Source organism: Cervus elaphus, chromosome 9 (assembly GCF_910594005.1).
Source record: "Cervus elaphus chromosome 9, mCerEla1.1, whole genome shotgun sequence".
In the NCBI taxonomy this organism is placed as follows: Eukaryota; Metazoa; Chordata; class Mammalia; order Artiodactyla; family Cervidae; genus Cervus; species Cervus elaphus.
The window spans coordinates 18,493,363-18,516,355 of NC_057823.1; the positions used below are offsets into that span (position 1 = coordinate 18,493,363).

A 22,993-nucleotide genomic window follows, 5' to 3' on the forward strand; every position below is an offset into this window, starting at 1 on the left:
GGGACTGCCCAGCGAGGAAGCCCAGCCTCCTCCAGCATCTTCTCTGTGCGCACGCGTACTCCCATTTCGGGCCCGGCGGCAGGAACGCGTTGTCCGTGCACAAGGGCCTGACCATACTTGGTAGTTAGAGCCGGCGCTTGTGGTCACAACTTTGGTGCGCTCACGCACTGGCAGTTACCGCGTTTCAGGAGAGGTGGACCCTGCCGTAGCAGCCCTGGAAAGGCAGCTTCGCCCTTGGCCGCAGCATCTTCACTTATCTTCTCTCCCAGTTCAAGCCCCAGCCCTTTGCAGCTCACATGGGCCTCCCAGACGTCAGCCACATACATATATCCCAGTGCTAAGGACATGCAGAGAACTGTATGGCTGAATCAGAGTGTGAGAGAAGCTTGTAAGAAGCTCTTGTCAGACTTTAACAAGAACCTGTGTATCTTATTCTAATACAAATTCTGGCTCACTAGGTCAGGAGTGGGACCTGGCAGTCAGCCTTTCTAACTAACTCCCTGGTGATGTCCTGTCTTGCTGGTCACTTTTGAGTGTGGAAGCTATAATACATGAGATTGGACAGGCAGTGAGGGAGAGGGGAGAGGAAAAGAAAGCTCCACAGTTCCCACAATGTAGTGAAGAGGCTGACGCAACTTAGCAGCAGCAGCAGCAGCAGTGAAGGGGCTGGACAGAAACATGACTTGTGGACACAGCTGAGGAAGGATCAGGTGGAATGAATTAAAAGAGTAGCGTTGACATACACTGCCATGGGTAAGACAGCTAGTGGCAAGCTGCTCTGTGTCACCGGGAGCTCAGCCTGTGCTCTGGCCATCTAGAGGGTAGGACAGGGGGAGGTGGGAGGAAGGCTCAAGAGGGAGGGGACATATGTATACTTATGGCTGATTCATGTTGTATAGCAGACACCAATACAACATTGTAAAGCAATTATCCTCTAATTAAAAGTAAAAAAGAAACAAAGGATCAGTTGCTACACTGTTCAGCTCAGCAGAGGGGAGTGTGTAGATTTCAGAGCATCTGATGGTGAAGAAGGTTGCCCAACTAGTCTGGGAGGTTAGAGAAGGCTTCCCCGGGAGGCTGCTGCTCAGGATGAAATCCAGAGGCTGAGTAGAAGTTACACAGAAGTAGAACTTAAGAGGGGGGACTTCCTTGGTGGCCCAGTGGTTAAGAATCCATCTTCCAGTGCAGAGTACCAGGGTTTGATCCCTGGTTAGGGAATTAAGATCCCACATACTATTGGGCAGCTGAGTTGGTGCTCTGCAACTAGAGAGCCCCCAAGCTGCAACAAAAACCCAGCACAGTCAAAATAATTAAAAAAAAAAAAAAAAAAAGAGGGAGTGAAGGAGAGAGGAGAATCAAGGTTGGAGACCCTGGGTGCTGCCTCTTACCCAGAAGAGGAAAGGCTTGAGAGAAATGATTTGGAGGAGAGGTCAAAGGTTGTGTTTGGCTGTGACAAGTTTGAGACAAGCAAGAGAGGGTACAGAACAGGCCTTTGGAAGGGATGTTAGGGGCTGAGAAGTTGGATGTGATTTTGAGTCACCTACATATGGAGATGATTTAAAGCCGTGCGTCAGAGGAGGTCACATGGTTTCAGGGTTAAAGGGCAAAGTGCAGCAAAAGAAGGCTAAGAAGGAGTGGGGATGGGGGTGGGGGGAGGCTTCCCTGGTGACTCAGTGGTAAAGAATCTGCCTGCCGATGCAGGATTTGATCCCTGATCTGGAAACATCCCACATACCACAGAGCAACAAAGCCCATGCACCACAACTATTGAGCCTGTTTTCTAGAGCCCAGAAGCCACAACTACTAAGCCCACGTGCTGTAAGTACGGAAGCCCACCTGTCTTAGAGCCTGTACTCTGCAACAAGAGAAGCCACAGCAATGAAGAGCCCGCACATTGCAACTAGAGAGTAGCCCCTGCTCTCTGCGCGAAACTAGAAAAAAGCCTGCACAGCGACTAAGACCCAGCACAGTAAAAAATAAATAAATTTATTAAAAAACAAAAACGGAAGGAGACCAGGGACTTTCTTGGTGGTCCAATAGCTAAGACTGTGCTCTAAATGCAGGGGGCCCATGTTTTACCCTTGGTCGGGAAACTAGATCTCACACGCCACAGCTAAGACCTGGCATGGCCAAATAAATAAATATTAAATAATAAGTTTAAAGAAAGAAGACCAGGGCTCCCCAACCTTAGAGATTAGGAGGAGGAGGAGCCAGTAAGAGACTGGCCAGACCAGTGTTATCGGAGGAGAAAGACGTCGGTTGTCCTCTCCTAGAAGTCTCCAGAAAAAAAGTATTTCAAGACAAGAGTGATCAACTGTTGTCACATGTTGAGTAAGATGAAAGACAGTTGACTGTTGACTTTGGCAAGTGTTTGGTCCCTGGCAGTCTTGATAAGAACTGTTTCGCTGAGAGTGTTTAAGAAAAGAATTTGTAACGAGATTGTTTCCAATAAACCTATCTCCAAGAAGTCCTCTAGGGGGCAGTGTTACTCTGGGAACTGCCAAGCTTCACCCCAGAAGTGCCTCTCTGGAGGACTCTCTTCCCAACTGTCTTGTCTTGACTTTTCAGTTGTTCAGTCCCAGCGACTCTTTGCGATCCCATGGACTGCAGCACACCAGCTTTCCTTGTCCTTCACCATCTCCCAGAATTTCCTCAAACTCATGTCCATTGAGTTGGTGATGCCATCCAACCATCTCATCTCTGTTGTCCACTTCTGCCCTCCATCTTTCCCAGCATCAGGGTCTTTTCCAATGAGTTGGCTCTTCACATCAGGTGGCCAAAGTATTGGAGCTTTGGCTTCAGCATCAGTCCTTTCAATGAATATTCAGGGTTGATTTCCTTTAGAATTGACTGGTTTGATCTTGCTTGTAGAAACCTGGATACAGACATAGAAGTAGTAGTAGTGTTAATCATTCAGTCGTGTCAGATTCTTTGCGACCCCATGGACTGTAGCCCGCCAGGCTCCTCTGTCCATGGGATTCTCCAGGCAAGAATACTGGAGTGGGTAGCCATTTCCTTTTCCAGAGGATCTTCCCAACCCAGGGATCGAACCTGGTCTCCTGCATTGCAAGCAGATTCTTTACTACCTGAGCTATTACCTTATACCATAATGTTACCTTGCAGCTTGATATTTCCACTTGGTACTGGTCAATACACCTACAGGGAGCTATTGCGTGACTGCCATAGTATGTATTTGGACAGTCCTATATTTCCTCATGATTGCCAAGTTCGCTGGTTCTTTTTTTGTTGTTGTTGTTTTCTTTCCCTTTCTTCTCTCCTTCTTTTTTCCTTTCTTTCTCTCTACTTCTACTCCTTCCCTCCTCTCACATCTTTGTTGAGATACAATTGACAGACGACAAACTGCACGTTTTGACAGATACATACAGCTGTGAAACAATCTCCATGATCAGCAGAGAGAATGTTTTCACCCCCCCAAGAAGTCCTTATGTCTCTTTGTAGTCCATTCCTACCCCACACCCCAGCCCTTGACACCAACTAACCTGTTTTCAGTTCCTATAACTTTGTGCTCTTGAGGAAGTCATACAAACAGAATCATACAATATGAAGCCTCTTGAGTTTGGCTTCTTTTACTCAGCTTAGTATGTCTGAGACATGTCTATGGTTTTTTTGTTTTGTTTTGTTTTGTTTGGTGGGGGGATGGTTTGGCTTTGGAGCATAGGAGGAGCTTAGTTCCTGGACCTGGGACTGAACCTGTGTCCTAGGCAGTGAAAGCGCAGAGTCCTAACTGCTGGGCTGCTGAAGAATTCCCTATGGCCATGTTGTGTTTGGCTTTCTTAGTGGCTCAGTGGAAAAGAATTTGCCTGCTGATGCAGGAGCCGCAGGTTCAATCCCTGGGTCAGGTGAGATCCCCTGGAGTAGGAAATGGCAACCCACTCCAGTATTCTTGCCAGGAGAATCCCATGGACAGAGGAGCCTCGTGGGGCTACAGTCCATGGGGTCAAAAAAGAGTTGGACAGGAGTTAGTGACTAAACAACATCAACAAATGTTGCATGTATCAGTAGTTGTTGCTTTTTATCATCGAGTTGTGTTCCATCATATGGATGGGACACAGTTTGTTTATCCTTTCACTTGATAATGGACATTTGGGTTGCTTCCAGTTCAGGATAGTTATGTATAAAGCTACTATGAGCTATCTTATTCAGATCTCTGTGTGGGTGTTCATTTTCTACTGTATGTTTTACTTCTGTTTTTGATTATAGTTGAATTACTCTACTGTAATTTTAATTTAATTTAATTTTACTTTTATTTTGGGATATAGTTGAGTTACTGTATTTTATTTCTACACCAAAATGTGTGAGTCCCTTGTAATTCATTTTTGCACACACTCTGAAGTAGGGGTCAGGCTATTTTGTTCTGGGCAAACCGGCAAGGCAGATAACATCTTTCCTGCAAAGTTGCGACATCAACTTAACCGACATCGCGTCATCGTTCTCTCCTGTTTGTTTCTGGATTTCCTCTGGATGTTTTCCTGGAGCCCGGGTCATGCTGTGTGGATGACTGTGCATTTTGCTGTTTGGTCAGGCAGGTGTTACCTCACTGTTCAGGAGTCTTGACCTCAGAGGCTGTTGAGGAGGGTGGGTATGACCTGACTCTCCATTGACAGCCAACTGGCTGGGTGAGGGTGCCGGTGCCAGGCCCAGCACCTGGTGTGAGGAGTGGAGTTCAGAGTTGACAATATCCGTGATGGTTGCATCAGACGCAGTTGGTCGGGAAGAGAGGGATGAGATGAAGCTCTGTGACTATGATCTTAAGGATTCTGCCATCTTATTTCCTGTAATTGACAAGGCAGCTTTCCAACCACTGCGGTGTGCTGGTGGATGTTTTCCCCCGCCCCAAGCTGGGTGGAAGTCCTCTCTGAGGGCATGTGTCCACCCTGCCTTGTTCCTTCGGGTGCTCCTTGGGTTGGCTCAGGATGTGGGCCTCCGTGAGTGGCAGAAGTACTCGGCCCTTGTGGAGGAGGGGGACCAGTTCTCCTTCCCACCTGGGTCAGCTTGGATGCGTCACTTCTTCTTTCCGTTCTTTGGGCCCTGTGAACCGGGATGTTGGGCTAATTCCACACTCTGGGCCCTGCAAACAGGGACACGAGGCCGACTTCTGATTCAGACTCCTGCCTGCCTGGAGTCTCTGAGTCAGTGGGGAGAGGCAGGGTAGCTGTGAGCTGCCTTGGCTGTCCTGGTTAAGATGGAGGATCTGCTACTTCCTGAGCAGGACTTTGGGCACCTGACTTAATCTGTCAAGCTTCTGTCCCCTGAGAAGCCGGGGTACTGCTGGCCCTTTCCTCCTCGGTCAAGATTAGAAGCGATGGTGTGTTTTTTGTTCTTTTTTTTCTAGCCACACCATGAGGCATGTGGTATTTCCCCCAACCAGAGAGCAAACTTGTGCCCCCTGCACTGGGTCTTAACTACAGAACAGCCAGGGAAGTCCTGGGATGGTGTTTTTTGTTTTTTTTGGCAGAGGACTTGGCTGGTAGTAATGCCAGCTGGAAGGAACTCAGGGTTGGCATTTTTTTTTTTCAGGGTTGGCATTTTGGTAAGACAGTTTTGCTTAATTTTTTTGAAAGATTTTTTTTGATGTGGACCATTTTTAAAGTATTTAATTTGCTTCTGTTTTGTGGGGTATTTTTTTGGCCACGAGGCTTGTGGTATCTTAGCTCCCTGACCAGAGATCAAACTTTCACCTTTGCATTGGAAGGCAAAGTCTTAATCGCTGAACCATCAAGGAAGTCCCCAGCTTTGCTTAATTTTAGTAATAACACATGTGTATGTGTGTGTGTATGTTCAGTTGTTCAGTTCTTTGCAACCCCATGGGCTGCCCCATTCCAGGCTTCCCTGTCCTTCACCATCTCCTGGAGTTTGCTCAAATGCATGTCCATTGAGTCAGTGATGCCATTCAACCATCTCATCCTCTGTCACCCCCTTCTCCTCTTGCCCTCAATCCTTCCCAGCATCAGGGTCTTTTCCAATGACTTGGCTGTTTGCATCAGGTGGCCAAAGTATTCTAGCTTCAGCTTCAGCATCAGTCCTTCCAAGTAACACATGTAACAAATTCATCAATACTGATTGCTACAAAGTAGCAAATGTAAGATGCCATTTCCCAAACAATTGGGTCCCTGGCCCATAGCAGCTGAAGTGGGCGGTGACCGGTGAGTCAAGAAAGAAGTTCCTGCAACTGGCTGGGTCAGGCTGTTTGTGGGTTGGTTTTAGTCAACTGAGAAGCCCACAGGGGAACTAAGTGCATTTCTCTGCAGCTTTCGGTTCAGGGTGAGCATTTTGCTTTCAGCATTCTTTAGCAGGAACAGGCTCTGAAATAATTCTGGAAGTTTTCCCCTGTATGTACTTGCACAGATGTACAAAAGCATGGGTCCGGGGATGTCCAAGGTGGCTGTGCTGGTGAGAGGGAAGGACTGAAAAAGATTTCTATAGGCCCCTGCGAGGAGCTGGTGACACAAGGCGGAAAATCTGTGGCTGTCAAAAAGCAGGGCAATCGTCCTCTTAGGAGTGTATCTTGTTTATTTTACAATCATTTCTGCATACATAGAAAATAAATGTGCAGGCTCATTTATGGCAGCATGATTTGAGGACTGCAAAATTATTGGAAGCCATCTGGGCACTCCTCGGTAGATGGCTGTTTAGACAGACAATGGGGCCAGGCACCCGGTGGGGCCTCTTGTAGCAGCCGAAATAAGCTCCCCTGAGGGCCAGTGGGCAGATCTCCAGATACAAAGGGCAGAAAGAGCAAATTGCAAAAGAGAACCTTTGCGGGTGCGGGAAATGCTTGTTTCTTGATTGCGGCATTGGGTTTGGGAGTGTGTGCCTTTGTCTAAACTACTGAACTGCACACTTTTAAAATGTGTCCGTGAGAACTCAGTGAAGTTGATTTAAAAAGAAAACAAAATCAGAACCAAAAGAGCAAGGTGCAGGGACTTCCCTGGTGGTTCAGTGGTGAAGTCTGCATGGCCCCACTGCAGAGACACGGGTTCAATCCCCTGGTAGATCAGCTGGTAAAGAATCCGCCTGCAATGCAGGAGACCCCGGTTCAATTCCTGGGTCGGGAACTTCCCCTGGAGAAGGGATAGGCTACTCACTCCAGCATTCATGGGGTTCCCTTAAGGCTCAGATGGTAAAGAATCTGCCTGCAATGCAGAAGAACTGGGTTCAATCCCTGGTTTGGGAGGATCCCCTGGAGGAGGCATGGCAACCCTCTCCAGTGTTCTTGCCTGGCAAATCCTCATGGACAGAGGAGCCTGGTGGGCTACAGTCCATGGCATTGCAAAGAGTCAGACACAACTAGACATAGCTCTTTGTCAGGGAAGATCCCTTGCCTTGAGGAACAGCCAAAAAAATCAAACACACAAAAACTAAAAATGCAAGGTGAAGATAAATGGGAAAGGTGAGAAAAAACATTCAGGTTTGCCTTTATTTGCACACAGAAATCCTTGAAGGAAGCCCAAGATGTTTGTAAAAATATTGTTTTTCTAGAAAGGTGGAAGAACAAACATGAGGCAGCTGAGATAGTTTCCTTTTCTACAAAGTTTAGATTTTAGAACTGTATGAATAGCACTGATCCCATATTGAAATGAGCAAAAAAAAAAAAAAAGTTCTGATATGAACATTCGACTTGTGGCTAGATAGAATGCATGCAGAATTGAGTGTATGTGGAGATGATCTTTGTGAAAAGGGGGAGGTTTTTTTTTATTATGGAAGGAAAGAAAACTGGAGGAGGAAGTTGTACCCTTCTATTTGGTGTTTTTTTTTTTTAATTAATTTATTTGGCTGCATAGGATCTTACTGAGGCACTCAGGATCTTGCTGGGTAGTTGTGAGTGCAGACTTAGTTGCTCCACAGCATGTGGGGTCTTAGTTTCCCTACCAGAGAGCGAACCCATGTCCCCTGCACTGGAAAGCAGATTCTTCTTTTTTTAATTTTTATTTTGAATCAGGGTATAGCCAGTGAGCAATGTTGTGATAGTTTCAGGTGAACAATGAAGGAACTCACCATAGGCCATATGTACACATGTATCCATTCTCCCTCAAACTCCTCTCCCATGCAGGCTGACACAATATTGATCAGAGTTCCACAGTAGGTCCTTGTGGTTATCCATTTTAAATATAGTAGTGTGCACATGTCCATCCCAAACTCCCTAACTATCCCTTCATCCCCGGCAACCATAAGTTCTTTTTCTAAGTCTGTGAATCTCTTTCTGTTTTTTAAGTTCATGTGTATCATTTTTTTTTTTTTTACTACACATATAAGGGATGTCATATAGTATTTCTCCTCGCCTGACTTAGGAAGGCAGATTCTTAACCACTGGACCACCAGGAACTTAAGTTCCTGTTTGGCCTTAAAATCGTACTCATGGATGAGGCCAGTCGGTTACAGACGAGACTAAGAGATGAAGGTGCAGAGCGAGGATGGTGGGGAAGCCCCAACCTTTCCAACCCCATGTATTGCATCTCGCCAGGGAGGTAAGGAAAGAGACGCTTACAACACACATGTTCAGCCTTTGCAAGTTTTTCTTTTATTGTCTATTCGGCAGTGACAGAAGGATGCCTGATCCAGGGGAAAGCTCTGCCTTCCTCCCTCCTTGCCCCTCAATGCCCGGAACTCAGGCTGGGCGAGCCCGGTCACGGGGCCTGGCACTCTGGCCCATACATGTGTCCATGTTTCTTTCAGACACGGGCATCTATGTCACAAGTTCCTCATCTGCCCTTCTCTTTCCTGCTCTGCCTTCACACCACGGGCTCCTGAGAAAGCCTGCCCACGGGCAGGGGGAGTAGGGAGGGGGTGTGTGTGTGTCCCAGCGGGGCCCACCCACCCACCGGCAGGGAGGCGCCTTCTCACTCAGGCCCCAGCACGGAGCTCCCGGCGGTGCTGATGCTCGGACCTGGCTCGCCTCGGCAACCTGGTCTTGAAGAGGGACTTGCCTGAGGCTTCAATGTAAGTGATGCTCATCTCCTTGGGGCTGATCTCTACGTAGGCGAAGCCACCCAGTGAGTTCTCGGCTCCGTAGTGGAAGCGCAGGTAGCCACTGGGGACTTTGCGCGTGTGTTTCTTCGAGGGGTCCATGAAGTTCCCGGCCCCGCTCAACACGAAGCCCAAGCCGTTCTCATCCTGAAGGTACTGTGGACAGAGGACACAGGGTCGGTGGAGCCCCCAGCCCCTCAGTTAGGCGGACTGTGGACTGGGTGCCCACCTGTCTTGGGTGCAGGCTCAGGTCTGCACTTCATCAGAGTCACCTTGAGCAAGGAACATAACCCCAGGCCCCCACCCCATGCCACCCCTGCCAAGTCTCCAGTTTCTTCACCTCTGGGAGCATGTTGATGTGGGGAAGCAACTGGCAACAGGGACCCCTGGGAGGGCTTTTAGGGAACTTTGGGCTGTGTTCTCGTTAGCAAGCATAGAGTTTGAGGGATAGTGATAATTGAGAGGGCCCCAAACAGGAGGGGAACTCCCAGATGGCTCTGGTAAAGAAGCTGCCTGCCAACGCAGGAGACACAGGGGATGGGATTCGATCCCTAAGTCGGGAGGATTCCCCTGGAGGAGCGCATGGCAACCCTCTCCAGTATTCTTGCCTGGAGAATCCCACGGACAGAGGAGCCTCACGGGCTACAGTCCACGGAGTTGCAAAGAGTTGGATACGACTGAGCACACACACATGAACAAGAGGACCCCCAACGCCACCCCACGTGGCACACTGGCCAGGCTGGGGACGTCCTCCCCTTACCAGGGCCCCAGGCCGCCCTGGGGACCCTCACCTGCAGGTTGTGGTCGTGGCCACACAGGTAGGCGGTGACCTTGTGTGTGGTCAGCAGCGGCAGCAGCTGCTTGACCAGGCAGTGGGTGGGCCCGTGCTCGGCGATAGACCACACAGGGTAATGGCCGGCCACCAGCACGTAGTCCTCCTTGGCCGCTGCCAGCTGCTTCTTGAGCCAGGCCAGCTGCGTGCGGGCCATCGCCAAGTTGCGGGGTCGCTCGGGCTGCTGGCTGGCAAAGTCATCAGAGTTGCCGCACAGGGTCACGGTGTCCAGCATGAAGATGGCCACGGACACGTTGGACCGGGGGATCTTGAAGCGCAGGCGGTAGTAAGGGCTGGGGAACTTCCTGCGGATGGTTCGGAGAAAGGGGTAGGTGTCCATCTCGGGCGGAGACGCCCCGGGCTCAGCTCTGGCTGATTGGCCTCTTTGCCCCCCGAGGGAGGAGGCTGGTGCGGGGTGGGAAGGAGAGGCAGGAGGGGGCAGGCTCACCAGCGCTTGGAGACCCTGGAGTAGGCGATCTGGGCTGAGACGTTCCCCAGATGGTCATGGTTGCCAGCCAGCACGTACCAGGGCACGGTGCGGAGCGGGGAGGCAGAGAACACATCCTCGAAGGTCTCCTGCAGCAGACAGACAGAAGGGCGGCACCCAGCTCAGGTTCAAGCAGCCACTGGCTGCTCCCACCAACTCGGGGGCCAGGAACAAGGGAGAAGCTGTGCGTGCTCTGCGTGTGCAACCATCATGTCGCTCTGCCCTCTCTAGTAAAAGGTCTAGAGGCTTCTCCACGCATCGCCCTCCCCCCACCCCCGCCACTCCAGTGGCACACACCTGAAACCTCTTGTCATTGACATCCTGCACACCGCTGAAGTAGAAATTGTCTCCCAGGGACAGAATGAAGTCTGCGCCCAGGATCTGCACTGTCCTGGCAATCTCTTTGGCATTGGCCATTTCCCGGGCTGTGTAGAATGGGGCGTTGGGGACCCCTCCCCAGTCACCCACGGCGACGAAGCGCAGCATGGGGGTGGGGGTGGTGGCGGCAGCAGCAGCAGCAGCCCGGGGGAGCACCAGCGAGGCTTGCAGGATGAGCAGAACCGTCCACATGTCCATCTGGGAGGGGAGAGACAGGCGTCTGGGGCTTGGGCAGCAGGCCACCCTGAGACCCGCCACTGGCCCTGTTCTGGGAGGGGAAGACATGGGCTCCCTGCAGGGCTGGCTTGGTGCTCGAGTTCCCAGGGCTTCAGGGCAACATCTGGCTGGGAGGGTCAGTGGGCGGGCAAGCAGGATCCAGCCGGCAGGGTGGGGAGGGCTGGGTGTGCAGGGGCCCAGCACTCACCCTGGGGGAGGAACAAGCCAGTTGCCTGGGGGCTCAGAGAGGCAGGTGAGCTCCACTGCAGAGCGGCTGGGCACAAGCCTTTATTTCCTGGGGGGCGGAAATGGATCATTAGAGAGGATGAGGCAGTTTCTCCAGGAGCCCTCCCCTTGGGTCATGTGAGCCTGGGAGCTAGTTCCCCAGCGCTGGCCACGGGATTCGAGGTGGGGTGTGGCACTCCAGAGCAGCCCCCGTGTTTGCCCAGCGGAGCGTGTTTGTGTCCTGGGCCCTCGAGTGTGCAGCAAGCTCTATCGGTGCACCCCTCCCAGCCAGCCACCCATCCCGTGTCCGCATCCTCAGTGGACGTGTTTGTCTGCCCACGTCTGGGTGTGTCTGCACTGTTATCTGCATGTAGCTGAGCGTGCCTGCCTCGGTCACATGCCTGCTCTGTGCTTGTCCCATGTCCCCATGGCGGTGGACACAGCCACTGGCAGGGCCCTGTGTGGGGTGCCAGGGAGGCGTGCTCGAGTCCTCAAGTGGAACTGGGTGTGGGGGACAAGACCGGTGTGTCCCGGCCTCGCGCCCCAGTCCAGCCGCATGTGTGTGTTGTGTCTCTCGGCTGAGTTGTGGGTCCGGTGTGTGAGGTGTGTGTGAAACATCCGAAGGCAGCCCCAATCCCAGCCAGGGTCACCCCCCCTCCCCTAAACAGCAGGGGCCTCCGTTTCCAGGAAGTCCAGCCCGCATCTTCCCCTCTGCCTCACGCCACCCCCATTCCTGCAGGAGGAACCCAGGCAGGAGGGAGCTGGTGACCAGCCGTGTGACCACAGGCTTTTGACCCTCACACCCTCGGCCGCTGCTCTTGAGGCTTGTCTGACCTGCCCCTCCCCTCCCTGCCTCCCTTCTCCCGGCCCCCTGGATCCATGGACCCGTAGGCACTCACGATGGCTCTCTACAGCCCCTTGCGACGGTGGATGGGGGCCCCCATCCCCAGGCTTGAGGACACAGGCTGGCTGCTTGCTCCCCCCACTCCCGACCCCACAGCCTAGATAAACAGGAAGTGGGTCACGAGGTTAGGCGGAGACCACTCCCCCGGGTGGAGGCCTCCGGTCTACACCCGCCGGGCGGTCTCACCTGCAGTCGGCGGGGCCCGGGGTCAAGGCCAGGCGCGGCTGAGCGAGCCAAGCTGCAGGAATGCCCGGCGCTCGCCGTCGGGGCTGCCCGGGCTTAAAGGACGCGGCGGCCGGGGGCGGCCCAGGTGATCCCCAGCGGCCGGAAGCGCTGGAGCCTGGACCTCCTGGCCCTGCCGGCCGCACCCGGGGATCCTGCTGGGTCACCCCGCGTCACCACGCCTCCGGGGTGCGGGCAGCGCTTCTGTAACTGGGGGTGACGCACTGCACCCCGGAGGACGGCCCATACCCGGCCGACTGCACTGCAGCTCGGCCGGGGAGAGTGACTTGGGGTCCCGGTTTCCATCCCCTGCCCCCCCAACGCAGGCAGAATCTCCACCCTTGGGGCCTACACACTTTGGGTGCCAGGGCCTCCCTATCGCAGCGCTGGGTGGGGTGGCAGCCCAGGACTGACCCTCGAGAGAGGATGTCTGTCGTCTTCAACCTCAGTTTCCTGGTCTCTAAATTATGCGTGAGGGCAGAGTTCACTCTTCCTTAGATGTGCAAATAATTTACCTTGAAACACTCTCCAGAAGCAAGGGCACAACCCTTCCCGCCTCCTTTTGAAGCTGGTGGTGGTTATTCTGTCACTAAGTCCCACTCTTTCCAACCTTAGGGACTACAGCCTGCCAGGCTCCTCCATCCAAGGAATTTTTCAGGCAAGAAGACTGGAGTGGGTAGCCATTCCCTTCTCCAGAGGATCTTCTTGATGGAGGGGTGGAACCCGAATCTCTTTCCTCACCTGCATTGGCAAATGGATTCTTAACCAACTGCACCACCTGGGAAACCCACTGTATAGAAAACCTGCCTAGAACTCTGCAAAAATGGCCCAGTCATGAAAAAGCAAACTTTGAAGCGCTGTGGGCTTCCCTAGTGGCTCAGATTACGTAAGGAATCTCCCTGCAATGCAGAAAACCTGGGTTGGATCCTGGGTCAGGTAGATCCCCTGGAGAAGAGAGTGGCTACCCACTCCAGTATTTTTGCCTGGAGAATTCCTTGGACGGAGGAGCCTGGCAGATTATAGTCCATGGGTTCCCTAAGAGTTGGACACGAGTGAGTGACTAACATGTTCCACAGACTGGAGGAGAGCCAAGAAATGGGAGGACAATCTGAACATGGGGATCTTGGGCCAGAAAAGGGGCACTGCAGGAAAATCTGGTGACATTGAAAGTTTTGTGAATAGTAACACAACTAAGAAACGATCCTGGAGTGGTTACAGGTGTGACCTGTACAGGATGCTAGTCACTGAGGCAACAGTGAGACGTATGTTGCAACTCTTTGCGCTGTTTTTAAAATTTTTTTTGCAATTTTCCTGTAAATCTAAAGTTATGCCAAAATAAAAAAGTTGACTTTGAAAACAGGTGTGACCCAAGAAACTTAAACGTTGATTCAACGTGCATTGAACACCTGCTATATGCCCAGTACCCAACAGACACAGCAGGGAACAAGACAGATCAGGAAAAACCTGCTCTGCTGGGCCCCAAGTGCTGGTGAAATTTATATTCTAGCTGTTAATTACTTTCCATTCTTTGGAGGTGGGGTGGGGCATTCTCTTTCCATTTTATACTTTCTGTGCTGTTTGCTGTGCTCACTCACTCAGTCAAGACCAACTCTTTGGGACCCCAGGGACTATAGCGTGCCAGGCTCCTCTGTCCATGGGATTTCCCAGGCAAGAATACTGGAATGGGCTACTGTTTCTTATTCCAGGGGATCTTCCCGACCCAGGGATCGAACCCATGCCTCCTGCATCTCTTGCACCAGCAGCTGGATTCTTTACCACTACGCCACCTGGGAAATCCATACTTTCTGTACTGTTTGGATTTTTGCTTGAAAAGTGCTTAGTTATTTTGCCAGTAGAATAAATGCAGACTTCCTCCTAACATAGCTGCAGTCTGAATGTACACACAGGAAACAAAGACCTCACTCCAGATTCAGGGAAGTGGTTGTTTTTCTGGGAAGACAGGGAAGGGAACAGAATTGGGGCTCAGGGATAAGGAGGGGTGTCCAGAAAAGGGGCTTCAAATTTATCCCTACTGTTTCCTTTCACGAAAAAGGAGAACAAAATGATCGGAAGCAATTAGAATCCACTGTTAAATTTGCTTCTTCATGTAGCAGGTCTGGGGTGTTGGAAGGATTATCTTCTATGCTTTCTGTATTTTTTGAGATCACACAAAACTATAATATTTGTTATCCTATTGTATTACATGGTCTTTGTAGACACGTCGGAAAATCCTGAAAAGCACAAGGGAAATGATTACACCCGTCTGCCTAGAGAGTCACTATTCAGTAATTTTTTTTTATTAATTTTTCTCTGCCTACATTTTTTCTTCTGAAGAATGGGATGCCACTGATAGCATTTTTTTGAGGGGCTTTGCTGTGTGACATGTGGGGATCTTAGTTCCTGGACCAGGGATCAAACCTGTGCCCCCTGCAGTGGAAGCTCAGAGCCCTTCCCTGGACCACCAGGGAAGTCCTATTGATACCATTTTTTGACCTTGTCAAATGTTAACATTTTCTGTATCTTTTAGTTTTTTTTTGCTTTTTAAAAAGGTTTTAAAATAACATTTATTTCTTAAAAGTTAACATGCACCTAAACATTTTTCTGTACCTTTTATTTTTTATTTTTTTAATTTTTTTTTGCCGATGAGTGCTTGCTCTGGGCTTTACTTGGATTGACTGGTGTGGTCCCAGCACCATCTGTGAGGTAGGCACAAGATCACGCCCATTTTACAGAAAGAGAAGCTGAGGCTCAGATGGGACCTTGTTGGTCCAGAGTCACAAAGCTGGGGGCGGCCGGGCTGGGATTCAGGCCCAGGGCAGATGGGCTACTGCTCTTTCCTGTCCATCACCCTCATCTTGGCGGGTGCTGGGCTGGGATCTCCAATAGGTGTGGGCATGGGGGCGCCCCAAGTCTGGGATGAGCCTTGGGACCCCGCTGTCCAGGACTGGGGACCTGCTCGCATTTTGTGGGGTCCCTGGCCCGTAAGTAGAGGGTGTCTACTTAAAAAGGTTTTAAAATAACATTTATTTCTTAAAAGTTAACATGCACCTAAACATTTTTCTGTACCTTTTAAATAAAAAAAGTACAGAAGCACATGCACATGAAAATGAATCAGGCTTCGTGTGGAGTGTGTAATGAAACTTGCGACTCCTCAGTTAGGTCTTTCAGGTCACCTCTGGGGTTCTGAGCAAACTCCTCTCTGTTCATTCCAGCGAACACAGTTCTGGTTCTGATTGTCTGTGGAGGTGGATCAGGGTTTGGCCCTGAGCCTCCTTCCCCATCCTCTCCCGCCTTGCTTCCCAACAGCAACGTCAATCCCATGGCTGAGTTCCTCCCTGCCCTCCCTTGCCTGCTCTGCCGCAGCCCTGATCACTCTTCTGGCTTTCTCACTCTCCCTTCTTGGAACAGGAGCCCTCGCTCTGACCTCAGGGCCTTGGCACTTGCTGTTCCATTTTCGTAGAAGATCCTTCCTTCTCCAACTACCCCTGTGGCTGCCTCGCTACTGTATTGAAGTTCTTTTAACTCATCTAAAAAGCACCCCTCCCACCCCCATCCCGAATCCCTCTTATCCTGCTGTAGTTTTATCCACAGCCCTTATCGCTGCCTGTTGAACCACACTCTGCTTATCTTGTTTTCAGTCTGTCTCCCCAGACGAATGAGGTCTGAGGTGATAAGAACTGTCTCGGCCAGTCGTGTTTGCTGCTGTTTCTCTGGCATCTAGAATCTGGGGCCCACATGGCAACTCCTCAGGAATTACCAGTGGAAAGGTGGAAGAAGGGGACACCATTGCACAACATGTTTTTACCTCCAGTCTGAATGTGCAGCCTGCCCGAACCTTCCTGGTTTCACCTACCACTAACCACCCCACTAACCACCAGGGCTTCCATGGTGGCTCAGATGGTAAAGAATCTCCCTGCAATGCGGAAGACCTGGGTTTGACCCCTGGATTGGGAAGATCCCCTGGAGGAAGGCATGGCAACCCCCTCCAGTATTCTTGCCTGGAGAATCTCCACGGACAGAGGAACCTGGCGGGCTACAGTTCATGGGGTGGCAAAGAGTCAGACATGACTGAGCGACACAGCACAGCACATCACAACCACCCCTTAGCTTGCTTCATCTAAACATTTTTTTTGGCCAAGGTGCACGGCATGTGGGATCTTAGTTCCCTGACCAAGGATCAAACTCGCACTCCCAGCGTTGGAAGTACATGGAGTCTTAACCAACTAGACCACCAGGGAATTCCCAAATGCTGTTGCTGTTTTTCATAATGCAGGACTCTTGGAAATACATCACTGTCTGCATCTCCTTCCTGTCTGGGCCACAGGACACAAGTCACACTAAAGACAGTGTATTGGAGAAGACTCTTTTTTTTTTTTTTGAGAAGACTCTTGACAGTCCTCTGGATTTGATCCAGAGTCCTGGATCAAACCAGTTAATCCTAAGGGAAATCAGCCCTGAATATTCATTGGAAGGACTGGTGCTGAACTTGAAACTCCAATCCTTTGGCCACCTGATGTGAAGACCTGACTCACTGCAAAGACCATGATGCTGGGAAAGATGGAGGGCAGGAGGAGAAGGGGATGACAGAGGATGAGATGGTTGGATGGTGTCACCGACTCAATGGGCATGAATCTGAGCAAATTCTGGGAGATAGTGAAGGCCAGGGAAGCCTGGCGTGCTGCAGTCAGTGGGGTTGCAAAGAGTCAGACATGACTCAGTGACCAAACAGCAACAACAAATTCCTACTTCAGGGACTTTGCACTTGCTGTGCCTTCCTCTGGCCCACTCTCTGCTCACCTTCTTGCCCTTGAGTACCTGACTTCAATGCCATAACACTTCCTCAAGCCTCCTGGACATCTGGACTCAACACACAACCCCATTACCTACTCCCAAGTCTCTAGTCTGTCAAGTATCCCCCCATCCCCAGGCCAGGAATTCCCTCGAAAGCAGATCTGGGTGGACAAGAAAGCTTCACTTGATGGGGGAGAAGGGAGAATGGGGTTAACATTACTTCTGCCAAGCACGAGTCAGTGAAGGGAGGTGTGCACCAGACTGGTATGTATGGTGAGGAGAGCCTGAGGTGGGAGGTTTCAGGAGGTGGGGATCAGGGGCTAAAAGGATCACAGGGACAAGGGCCTGGAGTCATGGAGGGTGGACTTGCTTTGGAAGGTGATAGGTTTGGAGGATAGGGTCCAAGCTGTGTTTTTATAAGATCAATCTGGGAAAAAGCAAGTCACAGACAGATCTGTATCATCTGTTTCTCTGTATCTGTTTATATCTATCTGTACCCATTTAACTACTGCTATCTACTGCTATGTATTTATTTGGGCTTTTGTGGTGGCTCAGAGATTAAAGCGTCTGCCCGCAATGTGGGAGACCTGGGTTCGATCCCTGGGTCGGGAAGATCCCCTGGAGAAGGAAATGGCAACCCACTCCAGTGTTCTTGCCTGGAGAATCCCATGAACGGAGGAGCCTGGTGGGCTGCAGTCCATGGGGTCGCGAAGAGTCGGACACGACTGAACGACTTCACTTCATCTATCTATTTAAGAGTTTTATCTGTGAATGCGCGCATGCTCAGTCACTCAGTTGCATTTGACTCTTTTGTGATCTCATGGACTGTAGCCTGCTAGGTTCCTCTGTCCGTGGGATTCTCAGACAGGAATACTGGATTGGGTTGCCATTTCCTTTTTCTGGGGATCTTCCCAGACCAGAGATGTCTCCTGCATGGTAGGCAGATTCTTCACCAGTGAACCACCAGGGAAGCCCATCTATCTATCTACCTATCTATTATTTATCATACTATACCTTTTATAAGGGCTTCCCTGGTGGCTCAGTGGGTAAAGAGTCTGCCTGCAGTGCGGAAAAGCTGTGTTCGATCCCTGACTTGGGAATATCACCTGGATATTCCCTGTATATATATATATATACACTTGTTTCTTTATTTCACTGTGCCAGATCTTAGTTGCAGCATGTGGTATCTAGTTCCCTGCCCAGGGATCGAACCCAGGCCCCCTGTATTGGGAGTGTGGACTCTTAGCCACTGGACCACCAGGGAAGTCTCTGTCACACTGTATCTTGATAGAAAACTACAAGAGCTTGTTTGCTGCTCACCAAGAAGAAATAATTCTAGTGCCCACAGGAACCAGTTTAAGAGAGGAATCTTCTGGAGATGGGTGTCTTGGGGAATTATTCATTTCTACCTTATTAATTTCTTTATTGAATTCATCTTTAAAAATGATAAGCTAATAAAGCTTTTGTCATCAGGAAGACAGCATTTACCTAAATAACCATTCTGATGAAAACACGGACAATTGTTGATGGAGGGTGAGTCTACAGTGGGGGGACCCTCACCTCCAACCTCAGGCAGCTGGTATGTTCGAGTCAGCTCTCCAGGACAGCTGTTTGAAGGTGGTTGAGCCGTCTGCCTGAGTTCAGATTCCAGCTGCCCTGTTGTTGGTTAGCACTGTGATGGTGGGCTGGGGGCTTTACCTCTCTGTGGCTGACTTTTTCGTCTTTAACACAGGCGATGTTCAACACTTGAGTGTTGTGTGCATTGGAAGTCCTGCCACATGGAACATGCAGAAGAGGAACTTGTACATAGCCAGCTCTTGCTGTAAGCTAGCTGCCACTGTTTGTTATCATCATCACTATTATGTGTATTATTGACTACGGCATCAGCTTCCAGGTGGCCCTAGCAGTAAAGAACCTGCTTGCCAAAGCAGGAGACGTGAGATCCGGGTTCGATCCCTGGGTCAGGAAAATCCCCTGGTGGAGGGCATGGCAACCCACTCCAGTATTCTTGCCGGGAGAATCCCATGGACAGAGGAGCCTGGCGGGCTCTAGTCCATAGAGTTGCAAAGTCGGACACGACTGAAGTGACTTAGCACACGGGGCAGTGACAGTTTGTATAAACCCGACATGTTTAAGAGGCAGCAATGGGAGGTTAGGGGACCAACTCGTGCCCATTTGCCTGAGGCTTTTCTGATCTAACACAGGAAGTCCTACATCCCAGGAACTCCCTCAGTCTTGGGTAAACCAGAAGTACAGTTGGCCACCCTACGGGAGATCTTGGATCCCAGTGGTGAGATAGGGGAATCTCTGACAACCCCTAACTTTTGGGAACTCAGTGCCAAGGAAGAAACTTAGGGGGAGGAACCATTCTGGGGGAACTGGACAAACCCTAGTGTGGATACATTGAGTGTGAGTGTCTTTTTGCTTGTCTGGGTGGGAGAAGACAGGTTTTCCTGTGGGGAACACAGGGCAGAGGTCCTAGCATCGTATTCTGAAATATTTCAAACACACAGCACAGTTGAAAGAATTGTCCAACAAACACCCACACACCTCCTCCTAGAGACTGCAATTAACATTTGAATATATTTGCTTTAATATTTGGAAGCTTCCCAGGTGGCACTGGCGGGTAAAGAACCTGGCTGCCAATGCAGGAGATGTAAGAGACATAGGTTTGATCCCTGGGTTGGGAAGACCCCCATGGAGAAGGAAATGGCAACCCACTCTAGTATTCTTGCCTGGGAAATTCCACGGACAGAGGAGCCTGGTGGGCTATAGTCCATGGGGTCACAAGGAGTCAGACATGACTGAAGCTACTTAGCACACTTTGATATCTATCTCACCATCCGTTCACTCATCCATCTTACTTTTTACCCATTTTATTATGTTGCAGACTTCTGCATACTTCCCTGCCATGGTTTCAGTGCTTATACCATTAACTCAAGCTCGATATTGGCTTACAGTTCTTCTCTTTGATGTGAAATTTGCATACAATGATTTGTACAAGTCTTCAGTGTACACTGGGTGAGTTCTGACAAACCTCAGCTACAACCCTGGGGGAAATAACTTACTCATCTCCCGTGAGATTCAAAACGAAAAATAAAAGTAAATAGGGGCAGCTCAAGTTCTGCTGTTTGCAAAGCTCTGTGACCTGGAGAGTGTCTTAACCTTTCTGGGCCCCAGTTTCTCATCTTCAAAAAGGGGAGAGTAAGGGTACCTGTCTGAGATTTGATTGTGGTTGTTGCGGGTATTGAACGGGTGAATCTGTATAAAGATACTGTGGAGTGCCTGGCATGTAAGAAGTGCCTTGAAAAACACTTATGATATTACCCAGCGAAAGCAATTGGAACAATTGGAACAGCGAAAGCAATTACAGTTGGTGGAAAAAGAAATAAAGAGGTAAGTATATTGCAGGAAAATTTCAAAGATGGCCAACAGAGGAGTCTAAACATTGAATTTACCCTGGTGTGGAAGGCAGATGGAAGGAAAGGGACTGTGTGGATGCTAAGTCCCTTCAGATTCTTTGAGGTCCCATGGGCTGTAGCCCACCTCTGTCCATGGAATTCTCCAGGCAAGAATATTGAAGTGGGTTGCCATTCCCTTCTACAGGGAATCTTCCCAACCCAGGGATGGAACCTGGGTCTCCTGTATTGTGGGAGGGGTCTTTAATGAGCCACCAAGGAAGCCCAAGGAAAGGGAGGTTTTGAGCTAAATCTTTGGGACTCCATGGACTGCCTGCCGGGCTCTTCTGTCCATGGAATTCTCTAGGGCAAGAATACTGGAGTGGGTTGCTATGTCCCTCTCCAGCTGATTTTCCCAATACCAGGTTTCGAACCCAGGTCTCCTGCATTACAGGCAGATTCTTTACCATATGAGCCACCAAGGAAGCCCAATCCGGATCCACCACCACAGCAAATCAGCAGGTGAGGGCTCTATGCACCTGTGGATGATTAGAGGGAGAGGAGCATTGTGATAACAAGAGTGGTAGGAGGGCTTTCCTGCTGGCTCAGTGAAGAGTCCACCTGCAGGAGACACATGTTGGATCCCTGATCCGGGAAGATCCCACATGCCACGGAGCAACGAAGCCTGTGTGCCACAGAACTATTGAGCCTCTGCTCTAGAGTCTGGGAGCCGCAACTGCTGAGCACATATGCTGCAGCGACTGAAGTCCTCATGCCCTAGAGCCCGTGCTCCGAAACAAGAGAAGCCACCGCAATGAGAAGCCAGCCCATAGCAAGTAGAGAGTAGCCTGCCTGAAGCAACTAGAGAAAATTCCGTGCAGCATCGAAGACCCAGCACAGCCAACAATAAATAAACACTTAAAAAAGTGATATGATAATCTGACTGAGTTTAGAAGAATTATCAGAATGTTTAAAAGAACATTTTACACCCCTGTATATGTTTAATTTTTAGATTTGTAACAGCTGCTAAGGATTTCAGATGCATTTGCTTGGTGGAGGCATTTAAGATTGAAGAATCAAAATATACTATGTTGTATAAACGTTATCTACAATATTTAAGAGATTTCAATTCACTACATTTCTGAATGGACTCAAAGATGCACTCACTGACCTCTTTGAAAATGATAGTCCGCTTTGACAGGTGTATAAGTAACACCATAGCTATCCTTGGAACCGAACACTTAAGGGAAATGCTTGTTTCTAAAGGTATGATTTAAATTACATGTTTACAAAGTGACCACAAAGATGGGTTTTTCTAGGCATCAAAGTTGCCCTGAATAAAACACTGTTATGAGTTTGATTTGAGGAACCCAAAAGCCAGTGTGGCTGGAGCAGATGGAGCAAGGGGGAAAGTGGGAGGAAACGAAGATGGGGTGTGGTGGGGTTTGGGGGCTGCAGGGAAGAGAGATTCCCCCAGTGAGGCGGGCGCCAAGGAGAATTTGGAGCAGAGGTGAAACTAATCTAATAGGTGTTGCGTAACTTCCACCAGCTGCTGGGCTGCGAGACACAGCTACTTGGTGGGTATGGCAGGTGGGGGAAAACCGAATCGTGATGGTTTCCCCCAAACCTATTTTAAAAAAGCCTGAAGTCTTGACCTCCGAAGCTCGCGTGATCCCCTGGCAGCCGCCAGAACGCCCGGCGCCTGTCTTAGACTTTTGACCTGGACACTACTGCCCCCGCGTGGCCACAGCCTGAACTTCAGCAAAGTCTTGCAGACCGCGTTCCGTTTTGGGTGCGCAAAGGACCCCCTTGTGTGAGGCGCGGAGGGGTCCTGCGATGGAGCCAGTCAAGGTCTGCCCCCGAGTAACTCCCCAGGGAGGGATGAGTGAGCTACGCGGGGATTAAGATGTTTGCAGGATAGTCTGATGAGCAGCTGGCTTCTCAGAAACTTGCAAACCAGAGAGATTCTCAGAGGACGGGTCTTTGGGCACTGTCTGTTGTTGAGTTGCTCAGTCGTGACCGACTCTTTGCTACCCCATGGACTGTAGCCCACCAGGCTTCCCTGTCCTTCACCATCTCCCAGAGTTTGCTCAAACTCATTTCCATTGAGTCAGTGATGTCATCCAACCATCTCATTCTCTGCCATCCCTTTCTCCTCCTGCCTTCAATCTTTCCCAACATCAGGGTCTTTTCCAGTGAGTCAGTTCTTTGAATTAGGTGGTCCAAAACATTGAAGCTTCAGCTTCAGTCCTTCCAGTGAATATTCGGGGTTGATTTCCTTTAGGATTGACTGGTTTGATCTCCTTGCAGTCCATGGGACACTCAAGAGTCTTCTAGCACTACATTTTGAAGGCATGAATTCTTTGGTACTCAGCCTTCTTTATGGTCCAACTCTTACATCCATACATGGCTACTGGAAAAACCATAGCTTTAACTATATAACCTGTCCCAGCCTTCAGTTCCTAGTCATCCACCCAGGTCTGCTAAGATTCTCTGGTTTGCCCCTGCTTACTAGTGCTCTGTAGAGCAAGTCCAAGCCCTTTAGCCTTGTGCTT

The 22,993-nt window shown here is 50.1% G+C and overlaps 2 protein-coding genes across 3 annotated transcripts in view; one reads left to right on the top strand and one right to left on the bottom strand.

Moving 5' to 3' along the window:
- Positions 1-8,516: 8,516 nt before the first annotated feature.
- Positions 8,517-12,590, bottom strand: ACP5 (acid phosphatase 5, tartrate resistant). Of its 2 annotated transcripts, none has more exons than XM_043911635.1 (6): positions 12,214-12,590; positions 11,107-11,193; positions 10,602-10,880; positions 10,266-10,393; positions 9,777-10,122; positions 8,517-9,141 (listed from the first exon to the last, which is right to left on the bottom strand). In XM_043911635.1, the coding sequence occupies exons 3-6, from the start codon at positions 10,878-10,880 to the stop codon at positions 8,863-8,865; spliced, it is 1,032 nt and encodes a 343-aa protein (XP_043767570.1). In that variant the 5' UTR covers positions 11,107-11,193; positions 12,214-12,590; the 3' UTR covers positions 8,517-8,862. The 2 variants fall into 2 exon arrangements, with proteins under 2 accessions (XP_043767570.1, XP_043767569.1); XM_043911634.1 differs by lacking the exon at positions 12,214-12,590 and adding an exon at positions 12,023-12,123.
- Positions 12,591-18,408: 5,818 nt separating this feature from the next.
- LOC122699546 (40S ribosomal protein S27-like) overlaps positions 18,409-22,993 on the top strand; it is a 29,422-nt gene continuing 24,837 nt past the window's right edge. The window contains exon 1 of the mRNA XM_043911636.1: positions 18,409-18,422. The gene's annotated coding sequence lies outside the window, so the exon portion shown is untranslated. The remainder of the gene's footprint in view (positions 18,423-22,993) is intronic.

Excerpts from the sequence above, each read along its gene's own strand:
- ACP5 (XM_043911635.1), bottom strand. The coding sequence starts at position 10,880 with ATGGACATGTGGACGGTTCTGCTCATCCTGCAAGCCTCGCTGGTGCTC. Across the intron at positions 10,394-10,601 it reads TCAATGACAAGAGGTTTCAG|GAGACCTTCGAGGATGTGTT; the intron begins GTGTGTGCCACT and ends TGTCTGCTGCAG. Across the intron at positions 9,142-9,776 it reads GCCACGACCACAACCTGCAG|TACCTTCAGGATGAGAACGG; the intron begins GTGAGGGTCCCC and ends CTCTGTCCACAG.